Source organism: Myxocyprinus asiaticus, chromosome 11 (genome assembly GCF_019703515.2).
Source record: "Myxocyprinus asiaticus isolate MX2 ecotype Aquarium Trade chromosome 11, UBuf_Myxa_2, whole genome shotgun sequence".
Classification (NCBI taxonomy): Eukaryota; Metazoa; Chordata; class Actinopteri; order Cypriniformes; family Catostomidae; genus Myxocyprinus; species Myxocyprinus asiaticus.
This window is the reverse complement of record NC_059354.1, coordinates 491423-514707: the sequence shown is the minus strand read 5'-3', so window position 1 is coordinate 514707 and position 23285 is coordinate 491423. Positions and strand designations below refer to the sequence as shown.

The window sequence follows — 23285 nt, the reverse complement described above, 5'->3', positions numbered from 1 at the left end:
TTCCTCGCTCTGTCGGCGTGGCTGGGAACAGAGAGTTGGTGTAATTTAGTCCAGAGAATAGCTGGGATGATGGTGTTGAAAGCCGGACTGAAGTCCACAAAAAGGATCCTTGCATATGTCCCTGGTCTGTCCAGATGTTGCAGGATATGATGCAATCCCATTCACAGACTTGTTTATTCGAAAAGCAAATTGAAGGGGATCTAGAAAGGGTCCAGTGATGTCCTTCAGCTGGGCCAACACCAGTCTCTCAAATTACTTCATGACCACGGACGTCAAGGCGACATATCTGTAGTCATTAAGTCCTGTGATTTTTTTGGTTTCTTTGGGATGGGGATGATAGTGGAGCATTTGAAGCAGCATGGGACTTCACACTGCTCCAGTGATCTATTGAAGATCTGTGTGAAGATGGGGGCCAGCTGGTTAGCACAGGATCTAAGACATGCAGGTGAAACTTACTTGTTCAGGATGAAAGCCCCGACAGGCCTACAGACCGGGGATTCGATTTGGATGGTGCGGCGGGAGAAGGAATCCAGCGTCAATTGTCCAACATGTCGGTGATGTTGATGAAGATTCTTGCTGACTTGGAGGATCTCGCTGTAATACGTCGATCATTCACGGTGATGGAAATAAAATTGTTAGGTACAAGAGGGTCTGATGTTGAAAAACGAATCGATTTTCTGGAATCTTCGGAGAGGGAATTATCCGCTAATCCGCCCGCGACCAATGTTGATTTGGAACATCTCCTTGAAAAGCTTGAAGATCTTGAAAATAGAAACCGCAGGAAAAACGTTCAAATTGTTAGAATTCCTGAGCATGAGGAGGGCAGAGATATGGTGAAATTCCTGGACGAGCTCTTTCCGAGTCTGCTCGACATATCAGGCCACAAGCTGGAAATTGAGTGAGCTCACAGAGTGCCAGCTCACAGATCTGCTGAGGGAGATAGGCCCAGATTGATTCTGGCCAGATTTCTGAGATCATCCGATAAAGATCTTGTGTTGCGCCAGGCGAGGAGCAAAGGGAAGCTTTCTTGGAAAAACCATAATGTTTTCTTGTTCCCAGACTTTGCGAGTTCGACGAGAGAGAAACGCGATCGGTTCAAGGAATGTAAGAAACTCTTACATCAGAAAAAGATCTCGTTTGCTCTGATGTTTCCTGCCAAACTGAGAATAGAAACGAAAAACGGTCGCAAAGTATTCACATATCCAAATCTGGCAATATCTTTTATAGAATCAATGACTGAGTAAACCATTGGATGTTTCTCATGTGAGTGGGCCTGACTCGCTGTACCTAACTCTTGAGGAAGCTGGGTGAAATTTTGGGTTTTTTGCGTTGGCTCCGCCGTGCGGCTGGAGCTTGTTTTGTGAATAACACTTTTCCTTAAAGAAACTTTTGCATTGATGGAAGATTACATTTGCATTGAAGTTCCCGGCCAGTTTGAGAGTGGACACTACGGATGACAGCAAAATATTTACATGCTCACACAAAGGATGTCTTTTATAAAGCTGACAGATTGTGTAAGTCATGGTATTTACTTTTATGCAGCTTCCGAGTGAATTGACTCGACCATCCGGGGAACCGGGATGCCAGTTTTGTTTCTTTTTGTATTGGTTCCGCCTAGCGGCTGGAGCTTGTTCTGTTGAATAACACTCATTTGGAACAGCTGTGGATTAATCTGTTCGTTCTTCATGCTTATTCCTCCTGCTGGCTGTAGTTTGTTTTGTTGAGTTTTTTTTTTTTTACGGGACATTGGAACGATTACGTCATCCGCTGAACTCATAACAGCTGGCTCACGGAACATTCGTTTATCTGTCTGAGGAATCTGAACGGTTTTATATCAGCTGGAATTTGTTTTGTGGAAGATCACATCCTTGAGACAGTTCTGTGAATGAATCTACACATTTTTGTGTTCATTCTTCCTATTAACTGGGTTTATTTCACAAAGTATTTTCTGTTATGTAATTTTGCCTCACAAATTTGTGAGGCAAAATTGAGCAATCCGATGGCAAAGTTGTCGTGGGGACTCGTGGGCGTTCATGGACCTTTTGAGTTTAGAGGGATTGTCGCCAGTTGGCGCTGTTGTGCGCGGGGTTAATGCGCACGTTTTTCTTTTTTCTGTTTGTTTTGTTCCGGGGGATGTTCGGGGGTTGATTGTTTAACTAATAGGGAATGTGGTCTTCATAATTTTGTTTTTCACACACAATTTTTTATTTTTATTATATCAATATGTCAAATGTTAATATGAATAAGTTGTCTCTCTTCACATGGAATGTGAATGGGTTGGGGCACCCCATAAAAAGAAGTAAGGTTATTACTTTTCTTAAAAGTAAGAAATATGATATAGTGTTTCTTCAAGAAACACATCTCTCCCCGCAGGAAGCTGAAGAATTTGGAAGATATGGGGTGGACATGTTTTCTTTAGTGTTGGCTCAAGTAAGAGCAAGGGAGTCATTATATTGATTAATAAACATTTACAATTAAAATTTCTCAAACAGATTAAAGATAAATTAGGAAGAGTCATTATTGTTTTAGCTGAAATTCAAGGGCAAAGTCTGATTTTGGCTAATATTTACGCACCTAACGTTGATGATCAAGGCTTTTTTATAGATCTTGAAGGGATGTTGCAAACCGCTGGCACCCCTCATGGTATAATTTTGGGAGGAGACTTTAATCTTTTGATGGATTCAGTCCTTGATCATAGTGAAGCTAAAGTGTGTAAACCCCCTAGAGCAACATTGACGCTTCACAGGATGTGTAAAAATCTTGGTCTTTCGGATATTTGGAGACTTTTGAACCCATCCGGTAGGGACTATACATTTTTTTCATCAGTCCATAAGATTTATTCTAGAATAGATTTTTTTTTTTGATATCCAAATCCCTAATTTCTAGAGTTTAGAGGTGATGCCACATATAGAGAAAAAGAAATCATATAGTTGGCGCCTTAATGTATCCCTTTTACAAAATCCTGATTTCCAACAAATGTTAAAGACTGAAATCAATGTTTATATGGAGACCAACTGGTCCTCAGTATCCTCTGTGAGCGTGGTTTGGGAGGCACTTAAAGCGGTTCTTAGGGGCCGGATCATACAGTATGCCTCATTCATCAAAAAATCCAATGCACGAGAACTTGTGGAGTTGGAAGGAAATATTAAAAGTGCAGAGGCAGAGCTGAAGTGCCGTATGTCAGCTGATGGCCTCAGAGAATTGACCCGATTGAAATATAGATATAATACTATTTTGTCGCGGAAAGTGGAGTTTTGGTTATTCAGGGCAAGACAGTCATACTTTGAGTCGGGTGACAAAGCAGGGAAGCTTTTGGCTAGATATATAAAGCAGAGAGAGAGTCTCTTTCTATCATTCCTTCAGTGAAATCTGCTGGTGGTGAAATATTTACCTTGGCCATTGATATTAATAATGCCTTTAAAGAATTCTATATTGATCTTTATAGTTCCACATCTTCATCTACTGATGAAGATATTAGAAACTTTGTGGAACCATTAGATCTTCCTAAACTGACGACTGAGCAAAAAAACTCTATTGATTCTGAGATAACCTTGGAGGAGCTTAACGAGGTAATTAAGTCCCTACCTACTGGCAAGGCTCCGGGGCCAGATGGTTTTGCCGCAAAATTTTTTAGATCCTATGCTACAGAACTGGCCCCACTTTTGTTAGAAGTTTATACTGAATCATTAAAGAAGGGAAAACTTCCTCCAACCATGACACAAGCCCGGATCAGTCTGATTCTTAAAAAGGACAAAGATCCAAGCGAGTGTAAAAGTTACCGTCCAATCTCCCTGATCCAACTAGATGTAAAAATATTGTCAAAAATTTTGGCTAACCGATTAAGTAAGGTTATGACATCTCTTATACATATAGATCAGGTGGGATTTATTCGGGGCCGTAGCTCTTCTGATAACATCAGGCGTCTCATCAATATCATGTGGTCAGTGGCGAATGATCAGACTCCGGTCGCTGCCATCTCACTTGACGCTGAAAAGGCATTTGATATGGTAGAATGGGATTATCTTTTTAAGATTTTGGAAATGTATGGGTTCGGGAGTACATTTATTGGTTGGATTAAGTTACTTTATAAACACCCTGTAGCAGCGGTACAAACAAATGGATTAATTTCAGAATATTTTACTCTGGATAGGGGCACTCGACAGGGTTGTCCACTTTCCCCGTTATTGTTCTGTCTTGCCCTGGAACCATTAGCAGCTGCGATAAGAAAGAGGATGATTTTCCAGGGGTGACAGCGGGAGGTGCGGCGCATAAGCTTCTGCTTTACGCAGATGATATTTTATTATTTGTCTCTGAACCTACTAGATCTATGCCTTGCCTCCACAGAATTATTAATTCCTTTTCCAAGTTCTCAGGATACAAAGTCAATTGGTCTAAATCCGAAGCTTTGGCACTGACAGCGTACTGCCCAGAAATGGCTTTCCAGCCGGGCACCTTCCAGTGGCCCAAACAGGGCATTAAGTATTTAGGGATTTTATTCCCAGCAAATTTGTCTGATTTAGTTAGAGTTAATTTTGACCCTTTAATAAAAAGGTTTTCGAACGATGTCAGCAGGTGGGCTTCATTAAATTTATCATTGATTGGGAAGGTTAATGTTATTAAAATGAATTGTATTCCAAAATTTAACTACCTGCTACAGTCCCTACCTGTAGATGTCCCCCTCTCTTATTTCAAGCAATTCGATAGCATAGCGAAGTCCTTCATTTGGAATGGTAAACATCCCAGATTGCATTTTAATAAGTTACATAGGCCGATTGACAAAGGTGGGCTAGGCCTACCCAAGATTTTGTTTTATTACTATGCGTTCAGTCTCAGACATTTGGCTCATTGGTTGCTTCCACCTGAAAAAGCCCCTCCCTGGTTTGTTATTGAACAGGCAGTTCTTGCCCCTATTTCGCCGTTACAGAGCATCTCTATCAAACTAATTGGAAAAGTTAAGTTACACCCCGTTATTTCGCATTTACACTTGGTATGGACTAAAGTGTCCGGATTGTTTAAATTGGACACTTATTTAAATGTTGCCTCGAGCATATGGCAGAACCCAAGATTGTGTATTGGCAAGTCCCCTTTCTGCTGGCCAGAGTGGATTGTGAGGGGGGTTGCTACACTCCGTGACCTATATGAAAGAGGTGTGTTGAGATCGTTTGAAAAATTGGTCCAACATTTTGGGATCCCCAGACCTCAGTTTTATAGGTATTTACAATTGCGCCACCTGCTTTGTACTATTTTTGGGAGTAGCACACACCCCCCGAGGAGGCAGATGCTTTGGGAGAGGTGATTGCGGCTTTTGGAAAAGGTCATGAGGCATCAGTGTACTACTCCCTGTTAATTCAGAGTATGGGAGATGGAGCTTTAACTTCTATTAAGAAATTATGGGAGAAAGATTTGAATTTGGTATTGCAGGATTGAGTGTGGACTAAGATTCTGAAAAAATGTCAAGTCTGCATCTAGAGATGCAAGACTTAATTGCCTTATGCAATTTAAGATTTTACAAAGACTTTATTTGACCCCCTCTAGATTATACAGGCTTGGTCTTAAAGACACACCCACATGCTGGCGATGCCAATCAGAAGTTGGAAACATAGCCCATGTTTTTTGGGGATGCATTAAGATCCAAGATTTTTGGTTAAAGATTCAGAATTATTTGCGTGACATTCTGGACACTCAAATTTTACTTTGCCCCAGACTTCGCATTTTGGGCGATGGGGAAGTTATAAATTCGGGTGACAAATATATAAAAAAATTGGGTTCTGACTAGCGTGATGATCAGTAGACAAATTATTTTAAGGGGATGGAAGTCAGACGGAGCGCCACCATTTCCAGAGTGGTGTGCGGAGATGGGGAGCGTGGCAGCTTATGAGAGGATGATAGATGGAAGGCTGGGGCGGGAGGACTTATTTTTTATATTTGGGGTAGGTATTTGGCAGTTTTGGAGGACTCTAGGGGAAGGGATGAGGAGGGAGATGTTTAGTTTAATGATGTATATTTATTATATATTTTATTTTTTATTTATTTTCATTTTTTATTTTATTTTTTGTGTGTGTGTATTATTTTATGTGACCACAGGGGTGTTCTTTGGGGTAGGGTGGGGTTGGTGTTTGGGGAGCATTGTTAATGAGTGTTAAAAGTTAAATGTTGGTGTGTATATGTTGTGTTTTTCTCTGTTGTGCTTTCTTTTTGAATCAATAAAAAATGTTAATTACAAAAACAATACGTTCTCTGAAAAACCTAAATATCTTATGCAGTGTTGTTTCTAAACCAAGATTAATCAAATTAATGTTATTTTAAGAATTTTTAGATATTTTTACAGGAAAACAATACAAAGGTTATTATCAAGAATACGATTTTTGCCCTAATATCAAAGAAAAAAAGAAATTATGATCCATAATATGATCGTGCCTGGTAATGTGCATGTAAAATGGCTAGAAATACCAACGATTTAAATTGTAACTGTAGTGGAATACAGTTACTTATATTTTGTATTTGTAAATACGTATTCCCATTACAAGTATTTCGTTACTCCCCAACCCTGTATTTAACATACTGTAAAAATAATTTCCACTGAATGTTTTGTGTTCTGGTGCAGAAATTTCCTCATCGGTCAGGTCAGAAGAAGAAGAAGGTGGTGAAATACACAATGGGCGGCTTCATAATTTTTGCTCTAATCTGCATTGTCTGGTTTCCTCTTCTCTTCATGTCACTGGTCAAGTCTGTAGCAGGAGTAACCAATCAACCATTAGATGTGTCCATACAGCTCAGCATATTGGGTTACGAGGTCTTTTATTTATATTTATATTTCTTTCTATTACTTGTGGCATTTGATATATATATATATATATATATATATATATATATACACACACACACACACACACACACACACACACTCACACACACTGGCAGCCAAAAGTTTGGAATAATGTACAGATTTTGCTCTTATTGAAAGAAATTGGTACTTTTATTCACCAAAGTGGCATCCAACTGATCACAATGTATAGTCAGGACATTAATAACATTAAAAATTACTATTACAATTTGAAAAAAAAATTCTGAACTACTTAAACTACTTCAAAGAGTTCTCATAAAAAATCCTCCATATACAGGAATGACAGCTTTGCAGATCCTTGGCATTCTAGCTGTCAGTGTGTCCAGATACCCCTATAGCACTTTCCATAGATGTGGCTGTCTTGTCGGGCACTTCTCACGCACCTTACAGTCTAGCTGTTAATCCCACAAAAGCTCAATGGGGTTAAGATCTATAACACTCTTATGTCTGTGTTTCTTTGCCTACTCTAAACTTTTATTTTTGTTTTTCTGTTTCAAAAGTGGCTTTTTCTTTGCAATTCTTCCCATAAGTCTTCTCTTTACTGATGTACATGAAACTGGTGTTGAGCGGGTAGGATTCAATGAAGCTGTCAGCTAAGGACATGTGAGGCGTCTATTTCTCAAACTAGAGCCTCTGATGTACTTATCCTCTTGTTTAGTTGTACATCTGGCCTTTCACATCTCTTTCTGTCCTTGTTAGAGCCAGTTGTCCTTTGTCTTTGAAGACTGTAGTGTACACTTTTATATGAACTCTTCAGTTTTTTGTTGGTTTTTTGTTTTTGTTTTTTGGCAATTTCAAGCATTCCTTCCTCAAAACAATGATTGACTGACAAGTTTCTAGAGAAGTTTCTTTTTTGCCATTTTTGACCTAATACTGACCTTAAGACATGCCAGTCTATTGCATACTGTGGCAACTCAAAAATAAACACATAGACAACGTTAAGCTTCATTTAACGAACAAATAGCTTTCAACTGTGTTTGATATAATGGCAAGTGATTTTCTAGTACCAAATTAGCAATTTAGCATGATTCCTCAAGCATAAGGTGTTGGAGTGATGGCTGCTGGAAATGGGGCCTGTCTAGATTTGATCAAAAATGACTTTTTTCAAATAGTGATGGTGCTGTTTTTTACATCAGTAATGTCCTGACTATACTTTGTGATCAGCTGAATGCCACTTTGGTGAATTAAAGTACCAATTTCCTTCCGAAACATCAAAATCTGTACATTATTCCAAACATTATATATATATATATATATATATATATATATATATATATATATATATATATACACACACAAATCTTTGTAATTGTGGCATACATAATTAAATATTTTTAATGGGGATTATTCAGAATGAAACTGGAATACATTGTCAATCTGAATTTATTGATTTACCTTATATTTGTAATATATTACACATTTAGAATATATTTATCATTTTACACTGTACAGTATATGTACAGTATTATTCATAATTTCAATGTACAGTATGATCAAATATAGTGTATAATTGAATATAATGAGTGTATAATTGTAAATATAATATATAAATGTTAAATGTTATAAATGACATATGTGTGTGTGTGTGTGTGTGTGTGTGTACACAGCCGTTGTTCAGCATGAGTGCTCAGGAGCAGAATCTGATCCCATACTCTGAATCAGCATTCCAGAAGATGACCAACCAGTTTGCCACTCACCCGGTACATATAGGCACAGCTGTGCCAGAGCATATGAATAAAATATGCCTGAGTGACTACTGTATATTGTTTTTTTTCACTTAATTTACACTTTGTATTGTTTGTGACTTTAATTGAGAATTAATTTGTTGCCAAACCTTTACCATGTCAATATGCATATCAGGAGTGATACAATATTTTAGCTTTCTTTTGTTGTGTCTTCAGTCGTCAGACTTATAGGTACATGAAACGTCATGGTTACTTGTGTAACCTCCATTCCCTGATGGAGGGAACGAGACGTTGTGTCAATGTAATGACACTAGGGGTCACTCTTGGGAGCCCGAGACACCTCTGGACTTTGATAAAAGGCCAATGAAAATTGGCGAGTGGTATTTGCATGCCACTCCCCCGGACATACGTGTATGAAAGGAGCTGGTATGCAACCACTCATTCAGGTTTTATGCTGAGGAGCCAATATAAGGTCCGGCCATTTCAGCGGGTAGTTCAGCGTTGTGGCAGGAGGGACACAACATCTCATTCCCTCCATCAGGGAACGGAGGTTACACAAGTAACCATGACGTTCCCTATCTGTCACTCACTCGAAGTTGTGTCGATGTAGTGACACTAGGGGTCCCTATACGAAACGCCACAATTGGCTGAACTGTGTTACGTGAACTGGCGGTGTGTGGTGGGCAGACTACTGTGTGCCTCATAGCCAGCACACCAGGTCGACACGTAACCTCCCCCAACATATTTATGAGTGTCGAACAGCCCATTTTGGGGACAAGTTGTCTACCCAAAAGATAGAGACAGGCTTAACCCAGTCATGGCCTCTTCCCCCTTCTTTTTTCCACTCCCTAAAAAAGAAGGGGGATTATCTGACTGGGCCGCCAGATCTAGTCGGGGGGTGTCCCTCCCAAGGGGAAGACACCGCGGAGACAACACCTCGCCCAAAGAGAGGGGGGGGATATTTAAGTGGAATAATACGTCACATGGTCTATCCAACCATGTGGGGAGTCTTCAAGGTAGATCCTGCCCAATGGGGGAGGAGTTACTACAAACATGGAGACTGGGGCAGAGGGGCTCTGCCCAAGGAAGACGCAGTTTGCCAACAGGGAAACGAATTAGCGTTGGGTGTTGGGTGTTGCCCAGCCTGCTGCTCTGCAAAAGTCTGTTAGAGAAGCACCCCTGGCCAGGGCCCAGGGAGCCGCTACACCCCTGGTAGAATGGGCTTGTAGCCCTACCGGGGGCGGCATGTCCTAGGCAACATATTCCATAGTCATGGCGTCAGTGAGCCAGTGGGTGATCCTCTGCTTGGAGACAATGCTTTCTTTCCGCTGTGCACCAAAGCAGACAAAGAGCTGCTCAGAGATTCTAAAGATCTGCGTGCGATCCAAATAGATGCGTAAAGCGTGCACCGGACACAGCGACGACAGGGCTGGGTCTGCCTCCTCCTGGGGCAGCGCTTGCAGGTTCACCACCTGGTCCCAAAAGGGGTGGTGGGAACCTTGGGTACATAACCCGGTCAGGGTCTCAGGATCACGTGAGAGTAACCTGGACCGAACTCCAGGCACGTTTCGCTGACAGAGAACGCTTGCAGGTCACCTACCCTCTTGATGGAAGTGAGCGCAGTCAGGAGGGCAGTCTTCAAGGAGAGTGCCTTAAGCTCGGCTGACTGCAAAGGCTCAAAGAGGGCTCTCTGTAGACCCTGAAGAACTACAGAGAGGTCTGATGAGGGAACGAGGCACGGTCTGGAGTGATTCAGCCTCCTGGTGCCTCTTAGGACTTACCGTCGACTGCGTCATGGTGTGCTGCTATGGTGGCAACGTACACCTTCAAGGTGGAAGGGGACAGCCTCCCTCCCTTCCTGGGGGGCTTGCTTTCTTACAAAGGGGAGCCGTGACCGCAACGTTGCCATGGACATATCCTTGCAATGAGAAAATGACCATCCACGAACACTGTCTCCACGTGAGCAGTGCCCAGACACGAAAGACAGTGATCGTGACCATCAGAAGGTGAGAGATAACGAGCGCAACCAGGAATAACACAAACGGAAAGGCGTCTTTAGAAAGACGCGTTTTTAAAAAGACGTTCCGTGTGTGCTGCTCTTTTAGATAAATATACTCTTTTAGAGAAATATACTCTTTTATTTCTGCCGAAGCGCCCAGGGGCATTCTCTGCAGTGCACCAGTGCAGAGGAGGGAGAAGCCGCTGAAATGTGCCGTCAGATCCAGCAGAGGTGAATGAACAGTAGTATTCAGCTCAGTGAGCATGACCGTTCAGCTCCGAAGAGAAAATCTGAATGAGTGGTTGCATACCAGCTCCTTTTATACCCGTATGTCCGGGGGAGTGGCATGCAAATACCACTCGCCAATTTTCATTGGCCTTTTATCAAAGACCAGAGGTGTCTCGGGCTCCCAAGAGTGACCCCAAGTGTCACTACATCGACACAACGTCGAGTGAGTGACAGATAGGGAACGTACATTTTGTCATGATTATTTATACATTGCTTGTATAAGCACATGTTGTTATTTGCAAGTTTGCCTTGAGCGATATGTAGACCTCTCAACCCTGTCTGTTGTCAGTCTGATAAAATTTCACTCTGTTTCTTACTCAGTCTGCGATGCAGTTCATTGTGAACTATCTGGCAGAGGATATAGTGGCAGCAAAAATCAAGAGTGATGCCAGTTTGCTGTGGAACATCAGTCCTGCCAGTCGAAATGCCATGATCCTGGAGCTCAGTAACGCCACACACTTCTACATCACACTGAGCTGGACTTTACTACGGTACACACACATTTCTCTATCACACTGTACTGTACTTTATTGCGGTGTACACTGGGGGTGTGTAGCGAAGCCATTGTTTTTATCTGTATCTATTCGTATATACTGTAACTGGATTTGGCCATAGCTTAAACCAGAATAGCGTCAAAACTAAATGAAAAGCCCAATTTTAATTGTAACTCTATTCTACTTATAATTTCCATATAGAAAATATGCCTTGTATAATTCATACATTTTATTTCTTCTTTTATTATTATTATTATTATTATTATCATCATATTTATTTATTTTTGCATTGCAGAAATATTTTTTCACTGAAGCGTGCACAGACCATGTAGGCTATTAATTTAATTAACAGCCTTTTGTGATTTACTGTAATAATCACGTATGACTGTAGCACGATTTTGATGTTATTTAGATTCATTGTCTAGTTCTGAAGGATCGTGAAATTAGTCAAATGATAAGCTCTTTAGAAAATCAAGTGGCCAAATAAAATGCACATCAAAAACATTGTGATATTGCTTCATTTTAAATCGGCAGCTAAATCATTGTGATGATATCCCAGCCCTTACATTCTGCACCAAAGCACAACATTTCCATTCGTAATTCATGTCCTTTTAACTGTACGTCTTCAGTCATTTTTTCACATTCATGAATTGGGGATTATGTTTTGTGCATACCTATAATTTGTCTTAGTGCATTTTACCCCTTTCTCATCTTATTGAATGCAATTGACTCACATGCCGAACAGAACAAATGACACGCCTCCTCTCGTTCAGTCATACAGCAGATACTCATTCACAAACCAGATGACTGCGTGAGTTGTTAATTTCATTGGCGAACGACTTTACTAATACATTCTGTTCATTCATGAATGACATCTCATCTCGTTCAGACTCAAATGACGTACTAGTTCAGTGAAGTGGCGCATTCGTTCACCGGGTCAAACCAATGCTGTTGGCTCATGCTATAGTCAGTCTTTACAGGCATGAAAAACATTAGCGCTTATTGGCTTCACCCTGGGAGGGGCTTGAAATGTTGCATTGTGATTAGATTACATTTAAAATTCATCTGGTACAAACAACACGTCGGTTTTGTCTATGCTTTATTTGTCTTTTATGACTTTTTTGCAGTTTATTATTATGCAGTAGCCCAATGACAAAGTGATTGATGTATGTTATCATTAAATTAGAGACCCTCCCTTGTAGTCTGATCACAAGTGGTCACAGGAGATGCATTTGAGACACATGGTAAAACCAGATGGAAAAAGAAAGGCATCTCGGCTGACCACTTCTGATCTAATCACCGAAAACATATCATACAGGAATAGTTCAATCAAAAATTAAAATTCTCTCATCATTTACTCACCCATATGCCATTCTAGATGTGTGACTTTTGGAAGAACATTTCAGCTTGTAGGTCCATAATGGATGCCAAAGTGAATGGGTCCCAAATTTTTGAAGCTCCATCATAAAAGTAATCCATGTGAATCCAGTGGATTAATTAATGTAATCTGAAGAGAAATGCTAGGTCTGTGTAAGGAGTAGATTAATACTAAAATCTTGATTTTACCAAAAATTGATTAGGGTCGAGGTCATGCAGACTGATGCGTGAAATATAACAAATTTAAAAAAATAATACAAATAAAAATACAGAAGCGCAGTGTTGTTTACAAAAGAGGAACATAGATATTCATATATAGATGCCTCATTCAGCTGGTTTGGATTCATCAACTGTAGCTCCATCTTGAAACAGTCAACTAGGAAAGCTGTTTGAATCTGTTTGAATGCAAGTGGATGGAGGAGGTGCCTCAGACAGTTCTCCTTGCTCAGACTACTGCATATACTGCTTTTGTGTGGAAACAGTATTGTGGTCCATAGGAACAGCTGCTAACAAGGTATCTACGTATGATTATCTATGCAGAGGAGGCTTATGCGGTTACGTCACGCGAGAGGTAGTTTGAACTCCACCCTCACCAACGTGATGGCCGGAAGCAAACATTTTTAGTAAAAAAAGTACTATTTCTTACACCAAGCGTTTAGCTTCAGAAGACATTAATTAGTCCACTGGAGTTATATGGATTACTTTTATGATGGCTATATGTGCTTTTCGGAGATTCAAATATTTGGCACCCATTCATTTGCATTTTATGGACCTATAGAGTTGAAATATTCTTCCAAAATCTTTGTTTGTGTTCTGGTGAAGAAAGACAGTCATACACATCTGGGATGGCATGAGGGTGAGTAAATGATGAGAGAATTTAAATTTTTTGGGATAATTTTTCCTTTTATACCAAGTAGAAACAGGGCCAAAGTCCTACCAGGTCAAGCGCAACGTGTTAGAGACAGTGATCTGTCTCTAGAATGTCATTGCTCTGCCATAGAACAGCTATGTTATTAACTTTAGCACCATATGACAGAATTAAACCTCGGTTACTGTTCAGGTCTTTTTTGACCCGTTTGACTTTTCTTTTTGAAATTAAAAATGGTTTCCATTGTCAGAGCTGTACAAGGTTTGATGACTTTTCCTTCACTTGCCATCTGAACACACACAAAAAACTGTACTTGATTTGATGAGTCTAAATGGTTGCAAAAAAAAAAAAGTGACACTCGTAGTGTTCCAGGTCAAATTTGACCTGCCATACGAAAATGGATGAGTGAGACTACAACACGGAGCATTTTTTTTTTTTTTAAATCAGTGTAGCACACACTATTATACATATCAAAAGACCAAAGCCTGATCCCACATTATTGCTGTTCACATCACTGATTTTTATTTTGATGTTTATGAAACAATTGCAAGTTTCCAATTGCAAAGTCTTCTGTTTGTACACAAATTGTATTATCACTGTTCATTGCCATTCTAATTTTTTTATTGTTTTTTGTTTTATTGATATTTTTATCCATTAACTCTACTAAGTTATTGAATTTTGATGTTTGAAATCAATAATATGACTAAATAATTTAATAAATATATTAATAATAAACATAATGTAGTGTCATGATTCACTGTTGTTTGCCTTGTGTTTCTCCCGTCATCTGTTCCTCCCGGAATACATTTCCCATAATTCCCTGCCTTCATCACTGCCAGCTGTCCTTGATTGTCCTCACCTGTGTTTCATTAACTCATTAGTCTTTGTGTATATAATGCCCTGTTGTTTGCTTGTTCTTTGTCAGTTGTTATGTGTTTTGACCTCCTGTGTATGACCAGTGCCCATTGTGTATGTTTTCTCTGTTCCTGTGTTTTCCCATTGTGGATGTTTCTTTTGTTCCTGTGTTTACCTGTTATCCTGTACCTTGTTTATGTTATTAAATACTGTTTCGCTGCACCTAGATACAGCTCTCGTGACTTCCTCCCAGACGTTACAGAACAACTGACCACAAAATGGATCTAGCGGCTCCTTTCATTCAGCTGACCCAGCGAACTTATCTGTCCCGGAATATTCCCGTCTGTTTAGTGTCCTTGCTAAGTAAACTGACTTTTCTGATTCAACCCTGAAGTCCATGTATAAAATCGTTCTCATTGCTCACCAGTGGAAGGAGTTGCTGGCGACCAGAGATTACACGTGGGAGGAATATGTTACGCTGGTATTAGAGACATTCGCTTCAACGGATCCTCCTCAATCAATCCCATTCCTGGCTTCTGAGTCAACCACGCCTGAATCCTCTCCACGCCATGTCACAGCCATGCCTGAGTCTGCTCCATGCCATGTCACAGCCACACCTGAGTCTCCTCCATGCCATGTCACACCTACGCCTGAGTCTGCTCCATGCCATGTCACAGCCACACCTCAGCCTGCTCCACGCCATGTCACAGCCGAACCTCAGCCTGCTCCACGCCATGTCACAGCAACGCCTCAGCCTGCTCCACGCCATGTCACAGCAACGCCTCAGCCTGCTCCACGCCATGTCACAGCAACGCCTCAGCCTGCTCCACGCCATGTCACAGCTACGCCTGAGGCTGCTCCACGCCATGTCACAGCTACGCCTGAGTCTGCTCCACGCCATGTCACAGCTACACCTGAGTCTGCTCCACGCCATGTCACAGCCCAGCCTTCTGTGGCCACTGTCTCCAAGCCTTCCGCGGCCCTTGTCACCAAGTTGAATTATCCACCACTGATATCAGTGCATAGGGCCACGAAGACCCTTCCCCAAAATGTGTCAGTGCCCACGCCTGCCACGGCCAAGGAGCCGATGCCCACGCCTGTAAAGGAGCCAACGCCAATGCCTGCCACTGCCAAGGAGCCGACGCCCACACCTGCCATGGCCAAGGAGCCGATGCCCACGCCTGCCACGGCCAAGGAGCCGATGCTCACGCCTGCCACAGCCAATGAGCTGGAAGCTTCGTCCATCCCAGAGCCAGCGTTGTCAGTCTCGTCCGTCCCAGAGCCAGCGTTGCCAGCCTCGTCCGTCCCAGAGCGAGCGTTGCCAGAATCGTCCATCCCAGAGCCACTGTTGCCAGCCTCGTTCGTCCCAGAGCCCACGTTACCTACATCGGCCTCCCGGAGGAGCAGGAGGAGAAAGGCTTTCGTTTCCAAGTCTCTGCCCCTGTACATGACCACAGAGGTCATCTCCGAGTCTCAGCCCAGGTTCATGAACACAATCAAATCACTTTTACTGTCACACAACCATATGCACAAGTGCAACAGTGGGTGAAAGTCTTGGGTGCAGTTCCGAGCAACATAGCAGTCATGACAGTGATGAGACATGTACCAATTTACAACAAACATCAGATTTACACAACACAATTTACATATCTAATATACACATAATTACACAACACAATAATAATATACAATGTACAGTATACAATACACACAATGAAGAATATACATACATATTATATAGAATACACATACAATAAAAATAGTATATAAAGTATACATAAAATATACAGTAGGTTGTATTGTACTGTATTGACATTTGGTTGATAGTCAGTTGCCAGTGTGTTGTTAAGAGAGAATATAATTTATGACAGTCCGGTGTGAGATAATGAGATTAATAAAGTAGAGTGCTGATGTATATTGATCGTGAGAGATCAAGAGTTCAAAAGTCTAAATGCTTGGGGGAAGAAGCTGTCATGAAGACGGCTGGTGCGGGTCCTGATGCTGCGATACCGCCTGCCTGATGGTAGCTGTGAGAGCAGCCCATGGCTCAGGTGGCTGGAGTCTCTGATGATCCTCCGAGCTTTTTTCACACACCGCCTGGTATAGATGTCCTGGAGGGAGGGAAGCTCACCTCCGATGATGTGTCTGACAGTTCGCACCACCCTTTGCAGAGCTTTGCGGCTGTAGGCGGTGCTATTGCCATACCAGGCAGTAGTGCAGCCAGTCAGAATGCTCTCTACAGTGCTGGTGTAGAACCGTGTGAGGATGTGGTGGTTCATTCCAAACTTCCTCAGCCATCTCAGGAAGAAGAGGCACTGATGATCCTTCTTCACAATGGCCTCAGTGTGGACGGACCATGTGAGTTCCTCTGTGATGTGGACACCGAGGAACTTGAAGCTGCTGACTCTCTCCACTGGTGCTCCATTGATGGTGATGGGGCTGTGTTCTCTGTCTTTTCTCCTGAAGTCCACCACAAGCTCCTTGGTCTCGCTGACATTGAGGGAGAAGTTGTGCTTCTGACACCAGTGTGTCAGAGTGTGCGCCTCTGTAGGCTGTTTCATCATTGCCAGTGTTCAGACCTACCACCATTGTATCATCAGCAAACTTAATGATGGCATTGGAGCTGTGTTGCCACACAGTCATGTGTGTATAAGGAATACAAGAGTGGGCTGAGAACACAGCCCTGTGGGGCTCCAGTGTTGAGGGTCAGTGGTGAGGAGATGTTGCTGCCCATTCTAATCACCTGGCGTCTGCTTGACAGGAAGTCCAGTATCCAGCTGCACAGCGAGCTGTTTAAGCCCAGAGCCCAGAGTTTCACATAAAGCTTGAAGGGCACTATGGTGTTGGATGCTGAGCTGTAGTCTACAAACAGTATTCTCACATAAGTGTTCCTTTTGTCCAGGTGGGAGAGAGCAGTATGTAGTGTAGATGCAATGGCATCATCAGTGGAGTGGTTGTTGCAGTAAGCAAACTGCAATGGGTCCAGTGAGGCAGGCAGCACAGAGCAGATGTAATCTCTGATTAGTCTCTCAAAACATTTGCTGATGATGGGGGTCAGAGCAACAAGACGCCAGTTATTTAAGCAAGTGATTTTGGATTGCTTTGGTACAGGCACAATGGTGGACATTTTGAAGCATGTGGGGACTACAGACAAGGAGAGGGAAAGGTTGAAAATGTCCGTAAAAACACCAGCCAGTTGGTTCACGCACGCTCTGATGATGCGGCCCGGAATGGCGTCTGGACCCACAGCTTTACGGATATTCACCTGTCGGAAGGATCGGGTTACATCCGCTACAGAGACAGAGTGAACTAACCTCTGTAGCTTTGGCTGCGAGAGCTCTTTCCACGAGGGCAGTGTTATTTCCCTCGAAACGAGCATAAAAAGTATTTAGCTCATCCGGGAGAGAAGCAGCAGTATTCACAGCAGAGTTTTTTATTCCCTTTGTAGTCCGTGATGATGTTAATTCCCTGCCACATGCTTCTAGAGTTGGGGGTGTTGAACTGTCCTTCAATCTTGTCCCTGTACTGGCATTTTGCTGCTTTGATAGTTTTGCAGAGGGCATAACTGGCTTGTTTATGCTCCTCCGCATTCCCGGAATTAAAAGCGGTGGTCTGTGCATTAAGTGCCGCACGAACATCGCTATTAATCCATGGATTCTGGTTGGGGTAGATCCATATTGTTTTGGTCGGAACAATGTCCTCTACACACTTTCTGATGAAACACATTACATTATCAGCGTAAACCTCGATGTCGTCATCAAAGGCGGACCGGAACATCTCCCAGTCCACGTGATCAAAATGGTCTTGTGGCGTAGAATCTGATTGGTCTGACCAGCACTGGATCATTCTGAGGATGGGTGCTTCCTGTTTCAATTTCTGCCTGTAAGTGGGCAGAAGGAGAACGGAAGAATGGTCTGATTTGCCAAATGGTGGGTGGGGGAGGGATTTGTAGCCATTCCGGAAAGGAGAGTAGCAATGGTCCAAAACCCAGTCCCCTCGTGTGTTGAAACTGATATGTTGGTATTTTGGTGCGATTGATTTGAGATTGGCTTTGTTAAAGTCCCTGGTCACAATGAACATGGCCTCAGGGTGCGCGGTTTCCTGCTCACTTATACTCCCATACAGTTCCTTGAGTGCCCAGTCTGTGTCTGCTTGTGGGGGGATGTACACAGCTGTGATAATGACTGCTGTGAATTCCCTCGGTAGCCAGAATGGTCGACACAGAAGCATGAGAAATTCCAGATCAGAAGAGCAGAAAGACTTGATAGAATGTACGTTCCTCTGATCACACCAGGATTTGTTGATCATAAAACATAGACCACCACCTCTGATTTTACCTGAGAGGTCTTTTGCTCTGTCCGCTCGGTGCATGGAGAACCCCACGGGTTCGATGGCTTAATCTGGAATCTCAGCAGACATCCAAGTTTCTGAAAGGCAGATAATGCAGCAGTCCCTCGTCTCGTTGGAAAGAGATCCGCATTCTCAGCTCACAGAGCTTGTTGTCCAGAGACTGAACATTTGCCAGTAGAATACTGGGTAGCGGGGGTCAATTTGTGCGACATCTTAGTCTGATGAGAACGCCGGCTCTATTTCTCCTTCTGCATTTCCGCGGCCGGGCAGCCCAGACAAAGGGCTCCACTGGCGTGTTTGTAAACAGTGGGTCGGCATTGAGGTGGTCCAGTTGGAAGTCTGGTTTTTGGTGTGCAGTTGCAGAACCAATGTCCAAAAGTGTTTGTCTATTGTATACAATAAGGCAGACAACATCCAAGACAAAAAACATAAGAACTGTAAACAAAACAAACAAAAAACTGCCGCCCATTAGAGGGGGGGTTCTGTCATGATTCAATGTTGTTTGACTTGTGTTTCTCCCATCATCTGGTCCTCCCGGACTACATTTCCCATAATTCTCTGCCTTCATCACTGCCAGCTGTCTTTGATTGTCCTCACCTGTGTTTAATTAACTCATTAGTATTTGTGTATATTGTTGGGCTTCATGTATTCAGATAGAAGACAAAGGCAGGCCTAACACAGTCGTAAAACCTAACTCAGGCCCACATAAGTCATAAATCTTACTGATAAAAATCATGCCAAAATCAAACAAAGGGACTCCAAAACAGACTTCAAATCCCATGAAGGCTTGCTCACTAAAGGATCGAACTCTCAACTCCTATTGGATGAGGCACACGACAGAACGCACCTCAACCATGACATCATCAGGAGTAGAAATACCTCTGAAATGCTTCCGGGATTTGCTTCCAGCAACTTTGCTCACCATGTGTAGATGCAGCTTATCGCTGCTATCAGGTGTAGCCTCGTGGCACAAGGAAGTAACGTCCGACTTGAAACTGTGGCCATACAATCTCCATCTCGCTGGATGAGTTGAGATTACTCTGTGTTCCACGAACACTCTAACAGATCCGTAGGAGACCGCCGAGCAGTCCGCATCTTCATCCGTTTGCCTGCAGAAGTGAAGAGAGAAAAGATTTCTCTTCCATCTTCAATCAAGTCGATGTTGCTGATTTCTCCGCCAGCCCGCCAAGAATCAGTAGCCATACCGCCCGCTGACAAAGTGAGGAAACGGCCTCCCGTCATCACCCAAGCCTCGAGGAACCGAGTCGGAGTTAAAGGACGGATGAACACACATTCTGCGTCCTCATGCAATTCAAGTATGAGGTTTACGTCTGGGCAGAGACAGAATATTATAGTGTGTTATTCTTGTGTATCAAGGTTATTGCTTGTACAGTTTACGGACCACCGAGTCTGCTCATTGTGATTTAATACTCAGGGTATTAATTAATTATCACGAATGAGATTTGCTGTATTGTAGTCCAACCACATTGGACTGTTGTGCATTTCTGCCATCACGGGTGAGACCGGCAAACTGAGTTTATTCATTAAAGAATCAAATACTGCGGGACGGTTTACGAGCCGTCCACCTCGTCTCTGAGTAAGAAACTAACAGCTGCTTCCTCTCCCACAATTGCGAAACCGGCTTTGGGGCCGTCACTTTAATCTCTCTCTCTCTCTCTCATACTAACCACACACACACACACACACCCTCGTGTTATAAGATTATTTTGATTTCCATATCATATTATATCACAGTGCACTGAATACAATTCCTCTAGAAAAACTCACCTCACTAAAGACTGCTGGATTTGACAGGCCCTCTGTGCCTGTACAGTGTAGAGAACGCCCTTGGGCGCTTCGGCAGAGCAAAAAAAGGAGTATATTCTAAAAAGAGTATGTTTTCCATTCATAAAAGAGCAGCACACACGGAACGTCTTTTTAAAGATGATTTCCCGTTTGTGTGTTATTCCTGGTTGCGGTTGCTATCTCTCCCCTTCCGATGGCCACGATCGCTGTCTTACGTGTCTGGGCGCTGCCCATGTGGAGACATCATTCATGGATGGATCATGTCCTCATTGCGAGAACATGACCATGGCAATGTTGCGGTCATGGCTTGCATTCGTAAGAAAGCAAGCCACCCCAGCAGCTCCCCGCCTCGGGCCTTCTACCTACTGGTATGAGGCCGTGCCGGTTAGCGCTGGGGGCGATTTGAGGAATTCAATGGGACTACCTTCACCGGGTATCCCCCCATGGACCTTCCATTCCCCAGCATGCTCGCTTGCCCTATTCACGTACTCGGGCGAGATCGCCGGCTCGTCTCAGGGCGGGTTCGACATCTCGTTTGGCGCCCCGGAGGATGATGAGTTATCAAGCACAGCATTGGAGAGTGGGCTCGTCCCATCTGAAGCTGAGGCTTCAGCTGGGCTTCCTCCTTCAGGAACGATCGCCCAGTCTCAGGCCGAAGCAGAAATGACGAACATGCTTTCCCGTTCACAGCCGCGCCCCACCCGCATTCCTTTCTTCCCGGAAGTCCATGAAGAGCTAACAAGGTCGTGGGAGGCACCTTTTACTGCCCGGTCCCGATCTTTCAGCTCCCCCGCTCTCGCTACCCTTGATGGTGGAGCAGCCAGGGGGTATTCGGTGATCCCCCAGGTGGAAAAGGCGCACATATGCCCGCAGAGCACCGCCACCTGGCATGGGCGCCCGAAGCTCCCGTCCAAGGCCTGTAGGTTTACGTCGTCTCTGACGGCTAAGGCCTATAGGGGTCCTGAGAGGCGTTAGGAGGTTGAACCCCTCTAGACCGCACCTTGTTCCCCCTTGGGACCTCTCTGTAGTCCTTCAGGGTCTACAAGGAGCTCCCTTTGAGCCCTTGGAGTCAGCTGAGCTTAAGGCACTCTCTTTCAAGACTGCCCTCCTGACTGCACTCACTTCCATCAAGAGGGTAGGGGACCTTCAAGTGTTCTCTGTCAGCGAATCGTGCCTGGAGTTCGGTCCGGGTTACTCTCACATGATCCTGAGACCCCGACCAGGCTATGTGCCCAAGGTTCCCACAACCCCTTTTAGGGATCAGGTGGTGAACCTGCAAGCACTGCCCCAGGAGGAGGCAGACCCAGCCTTGGTGTTGCTGTGTCCGGTGCGAGCTTTATGCATCTATTTGGATCGCAAGCAGAGCTTTAGAAGCTCCAAGCAGCTCTCTGTCTGCTTTGGTGGACAGCGGAAAGGAAGCGCTGTCTCCAAACAGAGGATCGCCCACTGGGTCATTGACGCCATCGCTATGGCATATCAAGTTCAGGACATGCCACCTCCTGCGGGGTTTCGAGCCCACTCTACCAGGAGTGTGGCGGCCTCCTGGGCCCTGGCCAGTGGCGCCTCTTTGGCAGACATCTGCAGAGCAGTGGGCTGGGCAACACCCAACACCTTTGCGAGGTTCTACAATCTCCGAGTTGAGTCAGTTTCGTCCCGTGTAGTGGCAGGCACAAGCAGGTAAGTTCCAGGACAGATGGCTGGGTGTACCGCCTTTCCCCTCCCTTGAGGGGAAGATGTGCGCTCTTGACTCCCAGTAGTGTTCACAGACTATGATCCCTGGATGACTTCCTCCTTTGCCCTGTGGCAGTCGAGTTTGCAGAGAAACTTGCTGCCAGCTCAGTAAGTGCACTGGTAAGACCCTGTACTGAGGTAGGTGCTCCATATATGGTGGTTCCCCATAGGTAACCCCATGTGTTATATCTTCCATAAAATCGTTTCCCTCTTGGTAAACTACGTCTTCCTTGAGCAGAGGGCCCTCTGTTTCGGTCGCCATGCTTGTAGAAACTCCTCCCCCCTTGGGTAAGACCTACCATGTGACTCTCCACATGACATACTTCTGACAAGACTCGGTAAGACCATGTGATGTATTTCCACTTGAAGTACCCGGGGTGGCGGGGTGTGGTCTCTGCGGTGTCTTCCTCTTGGGAGTGACCCCCCCCCCACCCCAGCGTAGACACTTAGGGCTCCCAGTCAGTTAACAAATTCCACTCTTTTTGGGGAGAAAAGAGAAGGAAAAGAGGCCTCGGCTCGGCCAGCCTGTCCCTATTTGTTGAGCAGTCGACTTGTCCTGAAGGACTGTTCGACACTCATAAAGAGTGTTGGGGGAGGTTACGTGATGGCCTGGTGCACTGGCTACGAGGCCACAGCAGTCTGCCTGTCACACACCGCCACTTCACGTAACACAGTTCTGCTAGTTGTGGCATTTTGTATAGGGACCCCTAGTGTCACTACATCGACACAACGTCGAGTGAGTGACAGATAGGGAACGTCCTGGTTACTTTCGTAACCTCCGTTCCCTGATGAGGGAACGAGACTTTGTGTCCCTCTTGCCACAACGCTGAACTACCCGCTGAAATGGCCGGGACCTGGTCTCGGCTCCTCAGCACAAAACCTGAATGAGTGGTTGCATACCAGCTCCTTTTATACCCGTATGTCCGGGGGAGTGGCATGCAGATTCCACTTGCCAATTCTCATTGGCCTTTTTTCAAAGATTAGAGGT

The 23285-nt window shown here is 43.9% G+C and overlaps 1 protein-coding gene across 1 annotated transcript in view; it reads left to right on the top strand.

Annotated features, from left to right (window-relative positions):
• si:dkey-11f4.7 (piezo-type mechanosensitive ion channel component 2) overlaps positions 1 to 23285 on the top strand; it is a 648587-nt gene that overhangs the window by 604188 nt on the left and 21114 nt on the right. The window contains 3 exon segments of the mRNA XM_051709767.1: positions 6605 to 6793; positions 8452 to 8544; positions 11138 to 11307. Of these exon segments, the coding sequence (XP_051565727.1) occupies positions 6605 to 6793; positions 8452 to 8544; positions 11138 to 11307 (452 nt within the window).